This window comes from Astatotilapia calliptera, chromosome 10 (assembly GCF_900246225.1).
Source record: "Astatotilapia calliptera chromosome 10, fAstCal1.2, whole genome shotgun sequence".
Classification (NCBI taxonomy): Eukaryota; Metazoa; Chordata; class Actinopteri; order Cichliformes; family Cichlidae; genus Astatotilapia; species Astatotilapia calliptera.
The window spans coordinates 14118463-14136346 of NC_039311.1; the positions used below are offsets into that span (position 1 = coordinate 14118463).

Below are 17884 nucleotides of genomic sequence, written 5' to 3' on the forward strand. Positions count from 1 at the left end.
ATTTTTAAATGCAGAGCTGCTTAAGGACCCAAAGATCTTCACCACACGACTGGTTTTCAGCTTTGTCGCTAGTGTACAGAGATGTCTTTGGATTCTCTAAAACTTTTAATGCCGTTATTTTCTGTTGATGATGAAATCACCAAATTTAACACACTATTTACACACCAACTATTTCACTGACTGTTGAACGTTTCTCTAACTTATTAAAGTCTGAAAGACTTAAGGAACTCTCTCTGTAAAGCATTTCTTTTCCTTTGTCGGACAACATATAAATTCAATAAATCATATTATAAATAAATTTTTTAAATCATAGTATTTGATTTACAGTTCCCTTTTTCCCATGTTTTGAACAGTAGTCCAACTTTTTAGTACTTAATTCATAAATAAGTAACTGACCTTTAAGTTCATTTTAAAGTATAACTATATGGTATAGTTTTAAATTAAAATAGTAAATCGTATAGAATCAACTGGGCAAGTCTTATTATTAAATCTCTTAATGTGTATTATATTTAATGCTGATGAACTCTATTTTTTACACCAGGCAATTCACAACAGGAAAAAGTGCAGGTAGTCAAATAACAATGATCTCCCAGAAAGGGAAACCATTGTCACGGAGAGCCTGCATAAATAATACCATAACCCTGAAATGTAAGCAGTCACATGAAACTCACAAAATTATAATTTAATCTTTTACACTAATACTTAGGCAACATGTCAAAATATGACCAAAATGACCAATCAAATACATAATGAAATAAAATCAATTTTTAAGAAATTAGAAATTGTAATATTTTCTGTAATATTGAGGTGTACTGTAAGGTGCTTCTGTCAATTGTTTCACAGAAAAGTTTATGTGTTTACTGTCAGGTTTACAACAACAGAGCTTTTTCATGTGCAATAAAGGAAAGAACCGTTGTAAGGTATAAAACCAGGGGAGGTACTTCAAAAAGATTTTCTTGATACCACGTCTACACTGAGTACCAAAGTTTAACATACTATACAAACAGAATCAGTGTAAAGCAAAAGCTTTTTTTTTTGTAAAGCTGAAGCTTGATTTGGATTTATGCAGAAAATCTACGTCCTAACTTAGGTAGTAACCAGGAACTCATATTTATCCCTACACTGCAACCTTCCACGCCATTTAACTCGTTGTAGTATGCATCCAGCAGACGTGTAGCTACATTTCTTGAAAGGCGCACATCAGGTTAGGCAGAAAGTTGTGGCGTAGGGTTAAAATGCGGTTGCATTTTATGGCATAAGTTACAGCATAGATGTGATGCAGAAGTATAATTCACATGTAATGGGCATCACACCTTTTATGTTTACCACTGACTTTCTTTCATGGTCACTGAAAATAAAATGCAGCATGAGAGGTCAGGAGGTCAATTGATGATGTTACAGAACAGAGGCAACATTGTCTTCACCTCTACAGAGAAATAAATACATTTAATTTGGAATTAATTCGATTGATTGAATTATATGTATATACCTGTGCCAGCTTCATCATCATGTGGGCAAAGACATGAAGAAAGCCAACAATAGCATCCCACAGCCTGCTGTGGGCTAGGGACTGTTGGTTGCCATTGCATGGACCCTGAAATAAGAGACTATGTGTTATAGGCAAAACAGCAAAAGCATCCAATCTGTATAAAGGTCTGATCTGCTCCAGTGTTACCTGGATATATTCAGTTAGACTGTTGAAAATCTGTTTTGCCACTGTCATAGCTTTGGAGAAATTTTTTTTGCCTGGTTCATCGATGACATCCTTCCCAGAGTAATACCAGTAGAAGTCACTTATAGACTCCTTGAATGAAAAATACCGGTAAGGGGTCATTAGAGAAATTTTGATACCATACTGCAAACACACTTTAGAAGTAAAATTATTGCACAGTTTAAAATGCAATAATGTTTAAAAGAGAAACTCATTTTATGATATGTGTGGCTTCGCAATATCACAAGTCCCACCATAGCCTTAAAACCTTTATTTTCAATCTGTATATGGTGCACTAACTGCAGCCAGTGTACCTGGAGACGGAGAAGGTAGTCCACTGTACAGATGATGACATTGATGGTAGTTGTGCTGCCTGTTTGAGTCCGCAAGTAGTTCTGAAAATCTGCATTAAAATAGACATCATTTTGAATAAGAAGATATGTGCTTCATGAGTGTCTCAATTTATTGTTACTCTCATTTGACACATGAGTAATTCCCACCATTATTGTGACCTTCACAAAGCAACTGCAGGAAACGGAAGAGGTCACAGGTGAACTCATCATCTGACATCACTTTCTCATCTAAAAAGATGAGACAAATGAATGAATCAAAGAGATACATTCGAGCTAAATCAGATTACACGTAACGGTAAAGTCTAACAACTTATCTGAGTATAAGAAATGTGAGGATAATAACTAAAATTCATTACTGAACTTACCATCATGAATACAAGGATTTTAGTATCAGGCACCTCAATAACCACCTCTGACTGAGTGCTGCTCGTTTCAATAAAATTAAGGCTGACTCTTTTTTTTTTTTTTTTCAAATTCAACCCCATTTCCTAAAAAACGTGGGAAGCTTTTTAAAATGTCAGGAAAAAAGACCCTATTCTATTTAATTGGTTTACTTTACAAAACATATGAAATGTTGAAACTGAGATTTTTTTTTAAACATAATTTTTAGAGAACCCTTCAACTTAAGAAAACACCAGCAAATAGAAAAACAATGCAAAAGCACACAAAACACAATGGAAATTTAATAAAGCACAGTGGAAGTAGAAAAATACTGGTGGCCGTCAGTTCTACACCTCAGCGTACTAGCAGATACACGTGTGGTATCCATTTCAAAATCCTGTATCACATTGTTCTCGAGTTATCGGATTCACAAGATTTTCAGAAAACTTGACCTCTGACCTTATTGTCATTGTTTGTCTGTTAGGTAATTGCTTTGGTGTATTGTGAAGGGCAATGGGGATGGCCTTATCAATAGGAAAAGCTGTAAAATAAAAAGTTCTAAACTTCTTCATATTCTTAAAAGTTGTCCAGCGGGCCGAACTGGAGTCTTTGCTTGGCCAATTCTGGGCCCCAAGCCTTATGTTTGACACACCTGCCATAGCGAAATGTGTGCTTTGCTTGCTAGCCATTGGCTTGTCACCTTCACACTTCTGTGTATTTTGTGAGGTTTGTGCACTTTTGCAGCTTGTATGTGTGTTTTTTTTTAAATTTCCATTGCTTTTATATGCTTTTTCATCATTTTTCTATTTGATGGTAATTTCTTAAGTTGTAGTGTGTTTGACCTCTCAGAGCCACCATACTTTTGGATGTCATGACTGTCAAAGCTTTGATAGAGTTTAGCAGAAATGTTTATCACAAGTAACAATGTTAACAGTTTGAGTTTGGGAACTGATAACATAAATAATTTTGCATCAGTTCAGGATCTCCTTCGATTGTCTATAAAACTTTTCTTCTTTTTTCATAACATGCTTTCACTGAAGTGCACCCGACTCTAAAACTGAAACTGAAAAGGAACATCTAGAAAACACTGTGTCTAGTTGGCAGCATTGGCTGCTTCAAATTTGTAAATATTGTTCCATGTTAGAGCTGAGGCTTTGTAATGTGGAAAATCATTGGTTTCCACGTTCCCTATTGTACCCCCCCAAACCCTAACAGATGCTGGCTTTATAATTTTGTGCTGAAACAAGCCAGATGGTTGCTCTCCTCTTTAGCCTAGAGGACTCTGCTTCCTCAGCTCCAAAAATAGTTTCTAATTTTCACTCGATAGATCGAGGACAGTTTTTAACTAAACTCCATATTAAGGCCATCTTAAATGTTTGTTTTATTGGGGGGTTTTAAACATGGTTGGGCTATAACTAGCATTTGTAGGTTCAGTTCACTGACAACTGTTTTCAGAAATGCTTCTGAGCCCTTGCAGTGACTTTCATTACATAATCACGCCTGCTATTAAAGCAGTGTTGTGTAATCCATTGTCACCAGAGGGACTGAAGATCACGTCCATTCAATCACAGTTTTGACCCTTGTGAACAGAGTTTTGTGGAGAGTTGCGAGTTTCAATGCTTTCCCTTGTGTTCTCGGGATGCTTCAAATCTTTGAATAACATTAAGTACTGCAGATGATAAAATCTTTTTCTGATAAAATTCTTTCAGTTTTGAACCATATCTCCATTTTCTTTAAGTTTCTTTAGTGATATCATGCATCTTTTTCAGCTGTTTATTGTTGTATCCCAACTTTTTAATTTATTTATTGCTAAAATAAGATTCACAATGAGGATTTAAAAAAAAAAAGAATACAATTTCTCAGTTCCAAAATTTGATTGCACTCCTTTTGTTTCAGTGTTTAACAATATTATACACACTGTCCCAATTTTTTTTGGAAACAGGGTTTTAATATAAATCAAAGAAATACAAATGACTGCGGTTTGACAAAGTCTGACATACAAGCACATGTCAGGCACCATACACGAGGCCATCAGCATCACATGCATACACTGAATTTAAAGAGAAAAAAAAACTTAAAAAAACTGAGACAGTAACAAACATTTGGTCACAACATGTATAAACTGAGACAATGATATAGGACTCTTGTACAGACAGAAACAAAGCAATAAAGTGAAATGTTAGCAGCAGTCAGAGGTGAACCCACGATATTACTTGATTTATTAATTTTCTCTTTTCTTTTCAATTTCCCGTTCACCGCTGGCTACATGAAACAAGCACACAAACGCAGAATCATGCAGGATATACAAGCTTCTAACGTAAATGTCAGAGAGGTTGGGGTTTTGTCCAACAAAAGGCTGAAGGGAATCCAGTGCATGATAGAGTACATCCGAGAAACCACACATTTCTTGTCACATGAAACTTAATTCGAAGGAGATATGTATTTGGATGTGCCACATTTATTCATAAATGTGCCGCAAATTGAAAAAAAATAACAATCGAGGAGACTTTAGTTCAATATAGTTTCGTTTATAGCATCTTTTGTGGCCATGTTTCAAGATAGGAATAGCCTCTTTATAAGTCATGTGATTAAGAAATGTGCGAGAAGGTATTAGGGTTGAGAAATGAGGAACTCTATCACTATTCATAACAAATATCGTTCATGAAGGTTTCATTCCCCGTTTGAATAGTAGTTCATGGGCAGAAAAGACCGGATTCCATCCGAGGCTTTTTGGAATGAACAAGACACGTGAGGAAGGGTGCGAGCTGTGAGCATGAAAGATGGAGAGGCATCCAATCCTCTCTTCAATGTTAGAAAGAGAAATGAGGGAGCAAAAAAGGACAGGGGAGTGAAAGAGGAGCAGCAGTAGGACAGAGAGGCAGATGGACAGAAACATGATTTACCCCGATCTAGGTTCAAGTCTGAGGGCCATGAAAGGAGGGACAAGGGAGAGGTGGCAGTGATCGTGGGGAAGGGAGAGAGGATCAGTGTGTTGACAACAGAAGAGGACTAAGAGATGAGGAGGGGGAGATTAACAACATTCCATGGCAAATTCATTCAGCTAGAACTTTAAATTAACCTCCAGAATTAGATGACAAAAGTAGGTGACAAAACTACTAAACATACAGAGGAAAACATTTGAACCAATTTAAGTTAAATCATGAATATGTAATTCTTTAACAGTTATCCAAGGGTTAATAATACTTTATGTTAGGGAACTAATCACTCAATAAATGAAAATTTGTACTGTAATGGCACAGATGGATTTAAACAAAGATGAATTAATAGATGCTTAAAATGTCTTAAATCTGATCATTCATGTGATAAAATGAGCAATGGCATGAATTGGTACTCACTTATTCTTCAGTTGAATTACAGAAAGTGATTTCTCTTGACCTTTCAAAACTCCTTTGAGTCTTTTTTACTTTGCTATTGTGGTTTACACAGGAAAAGAGTCTAAAGTATATGCATTTGATTCCTCCAGTGTCTTTTTACTACTCAAAGCGTATATTACTGTGTAATGCGATGGTATAACAGCAGTATTAACACCAACACCATAATCTGCATTTATAAATGATTCTGATCATCGACTATATAACAGCAGCTGCAGTGTAACAGCTTTTCTGCTGTATCTTCAATGTGAAAAGGTGATGCTTAAGAAAAACAGCATGAAGACTTACTGGTGCCTTCCTCTGAAACCATGCCCAGCCCCTCTGCCTTGTTCTGCCTCTCAAAGGCATTTAGATCCAGGACACTGCACAGAATATAAAGCTTTTTTTCCCCCTGTTTACTATTAAAAATTATAAACCACATTTACACTTTTGTTGAATATTTGAAAACTGACCAGCAAGTCTGCATCAATGCCTGGACACTCAAAAAGAAGCCCACATCCTTCTTGTCCTTTAAGTACTCCAGCATTTTCTGTCAACAAATAAGGGTAATTCAATAAAGGGTCTTCTTTAGAGGTATCTCCAAATTTATAATTACATGTGTTTATATTAAAAAGGCATACCCGCTGAACCTCACTGTTCCCGCCGTTAAGGATAGAAATACCCAGCTTGAGGGTTGTAGACACCATTGGGCCCGTTTCACCTGCAGGAAACAGGAAGCCATGAACACAATGCGGGTAAACAAAGCTGACCAAAGATAAGGATAAAGACTACCTTTGCAGGCACTGATCATTTGCAGGACCATTTCTGCAGCGCCACGATTATGCAGTCTAGACTGCTGGTACAAGAGTCTTTGTTTCTCCATTTCTTTTTCCTGCGGTCAACACAAACATTATGAGGATTTGCTACCATTATATGTCACAGAGAGAAGGTAAAACGATAGGATGGACTATAGAATCAAATTACAAATATATATACAGTGCTGAACAAATCTCTTACACCCAATGTAGGATTTATGCCACAGCTGCTCTAACTGAACAGTATTATTAATTACCAAAATATTTTTATGTTTCTACAATGGTTAATCCACCAGTATGCACAAGCTCTTAAACTGAAATTACATTTTTAATACAAAATTACAATTATTGTTGTTTTCAATCTACTTTTTTTAAATGCATGTTTTTAAAGAAAAGCAGAAAGAATAGAAAATTGTTATTAGCATTTTTAGTTTTTATTTTTTTTTACTAAGATGCCAAATTGTTATATTGCAGAATTGAAAAGAAAAAATCGTTTTACTGATTGACTGTCATTGTGATTAATATCTGACAGTTCAGTTTGTTTTTTGATTAATAAATGTCCACATAATATTTAGTTTTAAACAATTTTTTGACAGATTTTTAAAACATTTGTGTTATCTTTTTTGTGTGAGAGGTGCTAATAAATTTGTTAAGTGCTGTATATATTTGCTAAAAGTCGTAAAACAGTGGTTCATCAAAAAAAGTCCATTCTATCAATTAAGATTTAAAATTTAATTTCACATTCACTTGCCTTTCACACAAATCCCTACCGCTTTAAATCATCATCACCAATCAGTTTAACAGTTTTTTTCACTCTATGTTTGTAGAAAAATGAATGTACCTCTAAAAGAAAATCTACATTAATCATTAACCTTTGTGAATTACCAATTAATTATTAATGTCCTTTCATGGATTTACAATAATTTTATCAAGATTCTGATTTTCAGTGTCAATTCAAAACCTGACTCTTGCACACATTCTCTCAATTCACTTCATTAGTCACAGGGTTGTTACACTACTTCTTCACGTTTGCTGGCTGGAGCAAGCGTTAGACTACAGGAAACAGTTCGACTGGCTTAGCATTTCAGCCATGTAGATACCCAAAGTTTCTTAAATGCAGCGGTCCTGCAAAGAAGATACTTTGGATCAAAGCCTTTATTCCTCTGTATCAGAGATATTTCTTTGGCTTTCCATAGCAGTCTGTGCTTACTTTGAGAAATGACTTCAAATATTAATGCAAAATAAACATAACATTTTTCTTCAGCCCTTCTTCTTCTTCTCTCTTTTCTTCTTTAAATCTAAATGGCTTTCAATATTCATCTTTATTCATAACACTGAGCCAATCGCATATTAAATGCCATTTATGGAAAAGAAAAAGAGCAAATGAATATCTCTGAATCCAGAAGGCAAATTGACATTACTCTATCTATCAGCCACGTTATATATCAACTTGTATCATAGTGACCCTAAAACAACAACAACCACTGCTCCCAAGCCCCCCTCCCTCCCTCCCTTCTCCCAACCACCCTCCCCACTCCCAACCACCCTCCCCGCCACCCACGTATGCCTAGCCGAGCTCTACCCGCTATGTGTCGTGCAGGTGGACCTCAAACTTACCCTGCAGTCCCTGACTCTCTAGTGAAGCCTGACTGTGACTTGTGCACTATGTGAATTAAACTTTAAAGCTACGACTATGTGTACGTAGATACAGCTTTTAGTGTTGTATATTCTACACTGGCTTTCACTGTAGTCTGTCAGTATGCTATGTGAGTGGGGGAAGGGAACATTGAACACAAGCATTCAGTTAGCAAAGACTGGTGTTATGAAGCTGAGACCAATTAGATGGAACAATGAGGAAAGAGAGACGGAGAGAAACAAAACAGACAGCTATATAAACTGGGAGGAATGACAGTGTTATAAAATGAGTATATGTTTTTTTAATAGCCATTGGAATTTAAGTGGACTTTAACAGGATATCCAATGTAATTTTAGGTCCAGTTTCTGTATGCCTGACTCCCCAGTTTCATATAACACCTCACAAATGTTTTGGAAGGCATTTTTGAATATTATATACAATATTTTAGTAGTTTAAAGCAATGATACATAATGATGAAGCACAACATCAATGAGCAAACAAACACAGCTCACTGGAAGTATATAATGGTTCAGTGGCAGTTTCTTCTAAGAGCACAATCGGCACTGGGGTATACAATGAACTACTGTGTCTGAGACGCTGTGCACAACTGGACGCAATGAATGTAGTAAAGCCTGCACAGAGCAGCTGCTACTGCCTGTCAATGTTTAAAAATAAATCCCAGCTAGCCTACTCTAATACTTTATAGAGTACCAGAAAATCAGAAAAAGCTACACTTTACTTCTTTACTTGATCTGAAATAGGAGGAATTGTTCATCAACCTGAGCTGATAATGATTTACAAATAGATTAATTAACATCATGATTGTTAATTTGAGTTAGAGTTATTATTATTGTTGATGTTAATTTTACATTTATTAAATCTAATTAGATCCAATCCAGGCGCAATAAATAGTAAATGGTGCATGAAAGTGACTGTAGTCGAGTTGTTTTAAGTTGAAGCATAATAACATTTTGTTGCTGATGAATTTAGGGAGTATACAGTAATTTACACAACTAAAGCATACCTGGATTGGAGCTTTGAGTTTCTAAGTAAAGAAACTCAGAATGAATGAAGCTTAGCATACAAACAAAAGAAACAGCAGAGACAGAACATAAAGAAGCAACAAGACGATACGAGAGAGAGACACAGAGACAGAGAGAAAGAGAGATGTGGTTGTGAATAAATGCTCCAATGATGAGGTCACTCAATGCGTCGAGAGCTACCGCTCCAATGTGTTCCTGGTCCCCAGCCCCTGGCTGCCCATTACCAGTTCTGACTGTCGCACCTCAAAGGACATCTCATCCTCAGCATTTTCTCCCATTTCCTCTCCACCTTCTTCTTCCTCACCAATATGACAACTCTAAATACACAAAGAGGGGAGAATAAACATGGGTGTTTCAGAGTACACAATGCTGTAGTTCTTTGCAAACTTCAGCGCACTTCAACACCTTCTGCGATGACTTACCTTTGCCATAATATCAGCATATGCCATATAAAGATGATCAGTATCCAGTTTACTGAAATGACAGAAGTGCAGATCACAAATTAGAAATAACATGCTGATTTTTTTTTCCCACAGGTGCACCACGTCTCTGCATTTCACTGCTGTTGTATCAGTGAGGATCTAACCTCTTCTCTGTAAGAGCAGTACGACTAAAATGGAGAATTAGCTGATGAAGGGGATCTGGCTTTGTTTCCTTCTCCTCTTCCTCATCTCCCTCCTCTTGCTCCATTGCTTTCTGGGATGTTCAATAAAACAAAAGTGTGAGTAACGCTAAAAGGAAAACATCTGTAGATGAAACTACATATGGCACTCACAGATAAGTCGTCTATCATTCTGTCTTCAAATGAGAAGCCTTCAGGATGAAGCCAGTTGCGCCTGTATCCCTCAAGGAACATGTTTGAAGCTCTGTGCCTGAAAAGCCAAAACCAAAACAAAATAGACTAGATACAGTATAGTGCCTTGTGGTTGCATGCCTTCTCCAATCACTCAGATTTAGACCTGGGTCTTTTCAGATTCACAAACATAGAGACGACTTGGATGGACTTAAAATGGATATTTATTGTATTTATACTTAGCTTTTTTTTTTTTTTTTTACATACATGGCTCCATAGCAGTTGCTTTTTTACCTTGGAATGTTATATAGTGGTGTCATCCTAAAGCAAGCGACCACAGCTCTGCGTCGTTGCTTGGACAACAGTTTGTGCCACACCATCTTCTTGGATTTAAACGGATGCTCCGTCTATCAGAAAAGACATGCACTTGTAAAGTGATCAAAAAATTTCTAATGGTACCTGACACTTCCAATTGATTTATATTAACAATATACTTTTTACTTTTTTCCATAACATAGAACTTTCTAAGGTATCTAACCTTATTCTGAGTCTGACAGAATCTTCTAACTTCTGACCAATGCTGCAGGGCAGGAATATACAACGCATTTCACATTGTGGACCGCATGCATCCCACTTTGATTTTAATTGGGCCAGATTGGTGATAATCCCTTTTCTCTCAGAACTTTAACTGCGTATTTAATCTCTGCAATATTGCAACAGAAGAAAATGAAAGAAATCTGTTAGCCCAACTCGTTGAGCTTAAGTTGTAAGTAAGTAAAAGTCTGACACCTCTGGCCTAGACTGACCTGTAATTATAAAAGGTTTTTTTTAAAGTTACAGAAAATGTCCCATTTTATTTATTTAACTTACTGTGGATGTAGTTAAAAACTGTAATTCCTATAGCAGATAATGGAAAAACTGGAACTTTTCTGTCATTTAATTGTTCATCTATTACTTCCTTATATTGGTGTAGTTTGTAGTCTTTGCCAGACTGGTTATGTCTGACACCCCCGCTACAGGAGGAGTAGCAATTCTTTTAACTTATGAAAGAATGGATGGAAACCCGCAATGCCGTGCCATAAGCTTACCAGTATTTCACCCACATAAGCTAAAAACTACTGAGACTAGTAACACCTGAAATTGTTTCAAGTCTTATCCTTTCTTTTCTGTTAGGATATGCTGCCTCTGTTATCCCTGTATTCATATCTATGTAGTACATGCTGTGTAGGCATCTTTGTTGTGTGTATTTTTGAATATCTATATTTGAGACATAGTGCACCTGCTGCACTATAAATTACCAACACTCACCACTTCAAGGTGGTAGAGGACCGCAGAAACCTCCTGCACTCTCTTAACAACTTTCGGTGGGGCATCTGCATCTTCAGCCTTCCCTGCCATCTCCTTGTACAGCGCCATCTGCCAGCGCATGGATGGGTTGTCCACCTTTTCACAACATATGGATACAGAGTTTTCTGAAATATCTTGAGACTGATTATCTGTAGTTACAAATCTCATCCCTGCAGCTATTTTACTACCGGTTCTTTAAGTATACCTTGCCCTGTAGATGCAGGTTATTCTGCAGGAACTCTCTTACTTCTTCATCTGTGTCTCTCTGTAAAGTAAAACATTTTAGCGATTGTTTTCCTCCGTGTATATCATAATACAAATCATACTTCAGATGTTTACTAGAACAAAGTTCAAAATCAGAAAAAAAACTACCAAAGAGTATCGGATCTTGGCCAAGTTGATAAGCTCCTGATCAGCAGGAGAGCACATGTTTAGGCCTATGGGGAGCATCTTTTTCAAGGCAGCCACAATAAGTGAGGTCTGGACTGAGTAACGATCTCCCCGTTTCTTCTTCTTGGTACGCTCAGTATCTGAGCCTCCACCCTGTGAAAAGGACGATAAGGCAGAGAGCATAAACAATATCTAATAACGTGCCAGCAGTACAACAGCTCAGACAAGGACTGATAAGTTTGAATATTTATGTCCTGTTAGAATTGACACTAACTTAACAAACTGATTTAAAATACTGTCTTGAAAAATTACAAAATATTCTGAATATAAGCCTGAATAAAAATATATAAAATGATTGTGATGATACAGCCAATATTCTTTACAACTCGTGATGTGACTGTATTAATGCTAAATACTGAAAGTCATTCAACATTAGCACCAGCTGAGCAATACACAGTGCTGGAAATGTTTTTATTATGCACTGTAGGTCTCTCCAAGTACAAACACACTACTACATCTACTAATAATATAACTTAGAAACATGTTAGAGTCAACAATCGGCACTAAAAAGACAAGTGCCCATATTTAAAGGTCAGAATCCGGTTGTTCCCCAACTATAGTTGTTTTTTTTCTCTGAGTCCAGACTGGTAAGTAGAGGAGAGAGTGAAAATGTATAAGAAAGTGGGAGTATTGCTGCTTTTTGAAGGGGAGGCTGAAAGGAAATGGGTCTTAGAATAAAGTCAGTCAGTCATATTGCACTAACAACGTGCAAGAGAAAATATTTCATTCAAGTCACAATCCATTCAAAGTTCCATGAAAAGGACAGCTAAACAAAACAAACTCACTTTATACTGTAATTGTAAATGAGATTTTCTAGGAACTGTAGCCCTTGGTGAAAGCTCAAGATATTAGATGATGTTAAAGAACAAGATCCTCAGAGTTAGACTTATTAGTAGCATGCTGTTAAAATCACACATCTACAATTAAACAAACTAAAGGAAATGTCTCTTCCCTGTATTTGAGCTCATGCCCTGCTTCTGTGAGAGTTCAGTCCTTCTGTTAGCTGCTCTTTCTAGAGTCCTCCAAAATGTGCAAATGGATGCTATTGCATGAAGTATATAAATACCTTTCATAATATTAATGTTTAGTCTATTACATATTTGCTCTAAGAATTCTACTTTACAGGGTATTTCTTTTTGAACCACAAAACTGAACTGTGTAGATGATTCATATTGATCCTACCCATATTATAGAATCTGTTTCTAGGAAGACCGGTATCATTGTGCTGGTGATTATTGATGTAAACCCTTATCCTGCCTTGTGAAAATAAACGATTGATTCAAAAGACTTGAGCCGTCCTTCATTTCTTTCTATTTTACTTTCAAGATGACAGACTTTCTTGTAATTGGTCTGGAATAATAATTCTCTAATAATCATCTGAGGGTTGTCCACTTTTTTTATTTTTTTTTTTTTTTTGGGGGGGGGGGGGGCAGTGGGTGCTTTTTCACTTATTTTCAGAAAAACTGGTAGGCCTAAAAAAAGCTATCTACTGTATAATAACACTGTGTAAATGTCATGTCCTTAAGAAATAGGAAAACATTCAGCGAAGAGCTGACACAGGACCTGAGAGATGCATTTTATCCTTCAGTTAATCAATCTATTGTATGTAGATGCATATGGAGGTCAGGAGAGAGGCACAACAGAGCCCAGATCTCAACATTATTGAAGCAATGTGGGATCATCTTGACAGAGAATGGAACAAAAAGGCAGCCAACATCCAAACAAGAGCTTTGAATGTCCTTCAAGAAGCCTGGAGAACTATTCCTGAAGACTAATTAAAGAAATGACAAAAAGTTTGCCTAAGAGAGTTCAGGCTGTGTTGAAGAATAAAGGTGGTCATGTCAAATATGGATTTTCAAGCTTGTTAGAATTGAGAGAATAGAACTTTTTTGCTTTATAAACTGTATTTCCATGTTTACACATACATTAATCACCTATTTTCCTAGCAAAATACATAGAACTGAGGGGTGGCTCGGGACTTTTGCACAGTACTGTACATAAAAGCTTAAATCTTTTTATTAAAGGGGTTTTGCTGAGGCATCACGGTTAGACATTAAAGTGATCCCAGATGACCAATTTTTTTCATTTTTAATGAAATAAAAAAAAACTCTAAGTGTAAGGTGTATGTTTGTTATGGTGAAGTAGTTTAGAGGATGCAAAGCATTTTGGGGAATATTTTAGGAAATAAGTGTGAATTAATATGTTGGTTAGGTTCATGGTACTTTGAGCACTTTTAAAAAGAGAACCTAACAAATGTTTCAGTAAATCTGCTTCAGTAAACTTTTAGCGTCAAGCTGTGTGTTAGTGTGGGTACTAGGGAGCATAAAAGAAACTAAAACAATGATGTACCATGGCATTTTAAGGGAGGAGATAAGAAAGAGCACAGAGAAGACTAACACCATCCCCTAGTGGACAAAATGCTACATTACAAATACCTACAGCTAAACCATCTTCCATGAAGAGAAACAAAAGGCATACTAGAGGACTCCAACTCAGCTATGATCAAAAAAGAGCAAACTCAGTGACAGCATGATGGCACTGTGCTCCCACTTCCACTTTGATATTTGTGTAAAGCCCAGTGCCATGAGCTGAACTGTACAGCTGAGTACTTTCATCAAACGCCTCCAGACTCCCCCCCACACACACTGGCAGGACTGGGGAAAGCCCGCAGGTGGGGCCTGCCCATTAGTCCAGTGATCCTTTATGAGAACTATATGAGTATCTTTTCCCAGCTTCCCTTATGAACAATTCTGCACTAAAGTCTATGAAGAGATACAATATAAATGAATGATTTTGTGTAAGATATTGTACATTGTACTGACATTGTGTCAGTGTAGACTTAAATCTCAATATAATAAAGTTAATGCCAGTGTAAGTGTATCCAAACCAATCGATAATGAAATATATGGCTAAGACCTTGACTTTTAATTAATATAAATGACCAGATGTGTGTAGTAATAAATTCACACCAGAGTTTTGCTTCATTGCTAAGAGGCTGCAAATCAAGACTTTGGAGAAACAACTACACATAGAGGCCCTTAGAGGTCAGTGGCAGTGAATTAATTCCACATCTCGCTGATTAAAATCTGCAGGATTTTTTTTGTGTGTTTCTGTGTACACAAGTTACGTGTGTTCACATGTGTTTGTGGATATGTAGTGAGTGTACTTTTGTGGATCAGATGTGCCAGTGTGCTGGGGAGGTTGATGAAAAGCTCCCCCAAAGTGAGGTGCCATGCGGTCAGCACAGCGGTCGTGCAAGAACAAAGTCTAACCTCTGTGTCCCCGCCCTGGAAACCCAGCCGCAACACGAAAGAAGAAAACAATGGACAGCCAAAGAGAGAATATCATTAACACAACTGCGAGCCTTCGCAAAGATCTGAATTAAAAATCAAATCTCAAAGAGGTTACAGCAGCTTTCACTATGTTTAAATAAGACCAAAAAACAAAAAATGGTGCGTAAGTGTGTTTTTGTATTAGACTGCTTCCCCGGCTTTCAAATAATTTTTTTTCCCTAAAGCTATTACCATTATGCTAAGAATAACAAAATGCTAATTAAATGACCAATTATAAGTGGCTGAAACTGGTTGGTAATGTCATGAAATCTTCAAATTATACCATAAAATATGGCCACGAGGGAAGGAAGACATACAGTTGTTAAACAATATGTCCTAAAGTTGCCTGATTTGACATGTGGTCTACACTAGCATGTGCTGCCTTTCACTAACTCACCTTGCTCATTTTACTCTTGCTGTCAGCGGTGAGGAATGACATGTTATTGATCTCATTCATCACCACAAAGTTTTGTTCCTCTCGCTTGAAGTTCTGCAGGAGAGAAACAGAAGCATAATTATTGGATGGATTAAGTTTTTATAAACACTTGCAAACAAAAAGGCCAAGTGAACATACTCACATGAGATTTGGACCAGAAAATAAAGACCTCTCCAACCATTCGGAAGAGCTCTTCTGCATCTGGGTCAGGACATGTCAGCCACCTCGCTCTGTAGCAGAGTAAATTATTATAAGGCTAAAATCTCTTTATCACAAGTTTATAAAGATTTATATATTGCAATTTTGTCAATATGAGGCAGGATTCATAGCTTGGTGACTCTAACATTATTCTACCTGTTATTGTCCACATAGCGAATAAGTAGAGGGTAAAGGGCATACAAGTCTCTACAGAGGACAGCAAACTCATCACGTATAGTGCCATCTTCCTCATCTCCCTCTGATTTTCCCTCCATCCTTAAATGGTCCTCCTCAGCCACTACCTTTGATGTGCGTTTCTTTAGTTTCTCCATTGTTGGGATGAAGTGAGACTTGAGCATTTCTGGCTTTGCTCTGCTAACAATGGGCTGTGAAAACACTAGTGGAGAAAAGAACTCGTTTTAACAGCCTTGCAAAGGAAACCAAAAAAACACTGGCATGTGAGCAGAGTTTAAAACAGCTCCCACCAGCCAATCTCTTCATCCAGGAGGCTTCATCTATTCCCAGGTTGTTCACTACAATTTTCATGATGCTTCCTAGCAGCTGATTAAGTTGTTCTGACGTGACCTCGGTGCACAGTCGGCCCTCCATCTCAGGAAAATTTTCAGGTCCTCTCTCCCACCAGCGAATGAGGTAGTTACAAAGCATGGGTAAAGTAATTTCAATCACATGAGGCATCTCAGTGTAACGAGCCCCCGACTCTGCCAAGTCCCCAATCTCCTTCAGCAGAGTATCCAGCTCTGGGATGTCTGGACATAATTCTTGGACCTCATTGGGAAGGCCCAAGACTTTAATCCAGAAGAGAAATATTGAAAGATAATTCAAAAACAAGACTTTGCTAGAATTTAAAAAAAAAGTGTGACAACAGTATTGCACTCACTGGCTCTCTCTCTGGGAGTCTTTGTGGTGTACACAGAGAAAGCATTGAATTCATTTAGATGGGGTTCTAAGTAGGCCACCGGCATAGCTGCTGCAAGGTGTGCCAAACACTCTCCAAGAGCTGGCCTCTGCCTGTAAAGGTAAAAGGACGAGTGCAGCAAATGCTCCAAAATGATCAGTAGTAAATTACTTTACATCTTAAAAAATATGGAGTCACCTCTCAACATGTAGATTTTTCACTGTCCCCAGGGAGTAGATGCTGCACATGATCCGATAGCATGACATCTGCAGATCATCCACTGTATGCAAAAACACAGAGAGACAGAGAGTGTCAGAATTATTAATGAATAACAACGAGGATACAAAACACATGTCGAGACTAAATGTTCTCCCTTGGCCTGCGTGAGTTTGGTCTTAACTTCCTATCACTATCCAATAAAGACTTTAAAGTGGCTGTAGGTGAGTAGTTGTCTGTCTTTCTTTAGTAGTCCTGTGATAGACTGGCAACCTGTTCAGTATCACTTGAATTGGTCACTGGAATTGGATAAGTGGTTAAAAGAACAGATGGACGGAATATAAAGCATGAATAAGCACTCACAGATGACATCATCTCCAAATTGATGCTGAGCAATGTGATCAAACAGGGAGGTAAGTACTGGGAGCAGTGCAATGGTGGTGTAGTTGATGTTCTGAGAGACGCCTTTCACTTGCTGGAAAAAAGAGAAGCAGCACACGATTATGGACTTGGATATATGAGTTCTAATTTGTGAATGCCCATATTAAACATCATGTACCTGATTGCCTTTCGAAACTTTGCCCAATTTGAGATTTTCAACCATCTTCTCAATATCATCAGCAGCACTCTCAAAGAACGATCGTAGCCCTGCTTTAACAATCTCAGGTCCTGACTTCATTACCGTCCTAATGAGGCAAACACAAAAGGTAAAAGGAAAAACATGAAAAATAACTATAATACAGTTTTATAGTGTTATTAAGAAAAAACAAACAAACCTTGCATCCAGTGATCGAGCCAGAATGTGAAGACAGTTAACAATTGCTGGGGCATCCGTTCCTGCAAATATAGAAATAAATCCACGTCATCAGCTACTGTATATCCATAA

The 17884-nt window shown here is 37.3% G+C and overlaps 1 protein-coding gene across 11 annotated transcripts in view; it reads right to left on the reverse strand.

Moving 5' to 3' along the window:
- Positions 1–17884, reverse strand: part of LOC113030006 (ryanodine receptor 1-like) — a 56391-nt gene that overhangs the window by 15377 nt on the left and 23130 nt on the right. For 2 of the 11 annotated variants that reach the window (XM_026180999.1, XM_026180998.1), the window contains exons 64-90: positions 17775–17835; positions 17558–17684; positions 17362–17473; positions 16981–17062; positions 16765–16895; positions 16352–16672; positions 16023–16263; positions 15811–15898; positions 15630–15722; positions 15173–15187; positions 11823–11993; positions 11656–11715; positions 11412–11546; positions 10398–10510; positions 10086–10182; positions 9897–10006; positions 9733–9784; positions 9535–9627; positions 6609–6708; positions 6458–6537; positions 6290–6366; positions 6126–6199; positions 5349–5366; positions 2212–2292; positions 2026–2114; positions 1676–1804; positions 1490–1594 (exon numbers count right to left, since the gene is read on the reverse strand). In XM_026180999.1, the coding sequence (XP_026036784.1) occupies positions 1490–1594; positions 1676–1804; positions 2026–2114; positions 2212–2292; positions 5349–5366; positions 6126–6199; positions 6290–6366; positions 6458–6537; positions 6609–6708; positions 9535–9627; positions 9733–9784; positions 9897–10006; positions 10086–10182; positions 10398–10510; positions 11412–11546; positions 11656–11715; positions 11823–11993; positions 15173–15187; positions 15630–15722; positions 15811–15898; positions 16023–16263; positions 16352–16672; positions 16765–16895; positions 16981–17062; positions 17362–17473; positions 17558–17684; positions 17775–17835 (2855 nt within the window). The remainder of the gene's footprint in view (positions 1–1489; positions 1595–1675; positions 1805–2025; positions 2115–2211; positions 2293–5348; positions 5367–6125; positions 6200–6289; positions 6367–6457; positions 6538–6608; positions 6709–9534; positions 9628–9732; positions 9785–9896; positions 10007–10085; positions 10183–10397; positions 10511–11411; positions 11547–11655; positions 11716–11822; positions 11994–15172; positions 15188–15629; positions 15723–15810; positions 15899–16022; positions 16264–16351; positions 16673–16764; positions 16896–16980; positions 17063–17361; positions 17474–17557; positions 17685–17774; positions 17836–17884) is intronic. The other 9 variants (XM_026181007.1, XM_026181004.1, XM_026181006.1 and 6 more) reach the window with 6 other exon arrangements.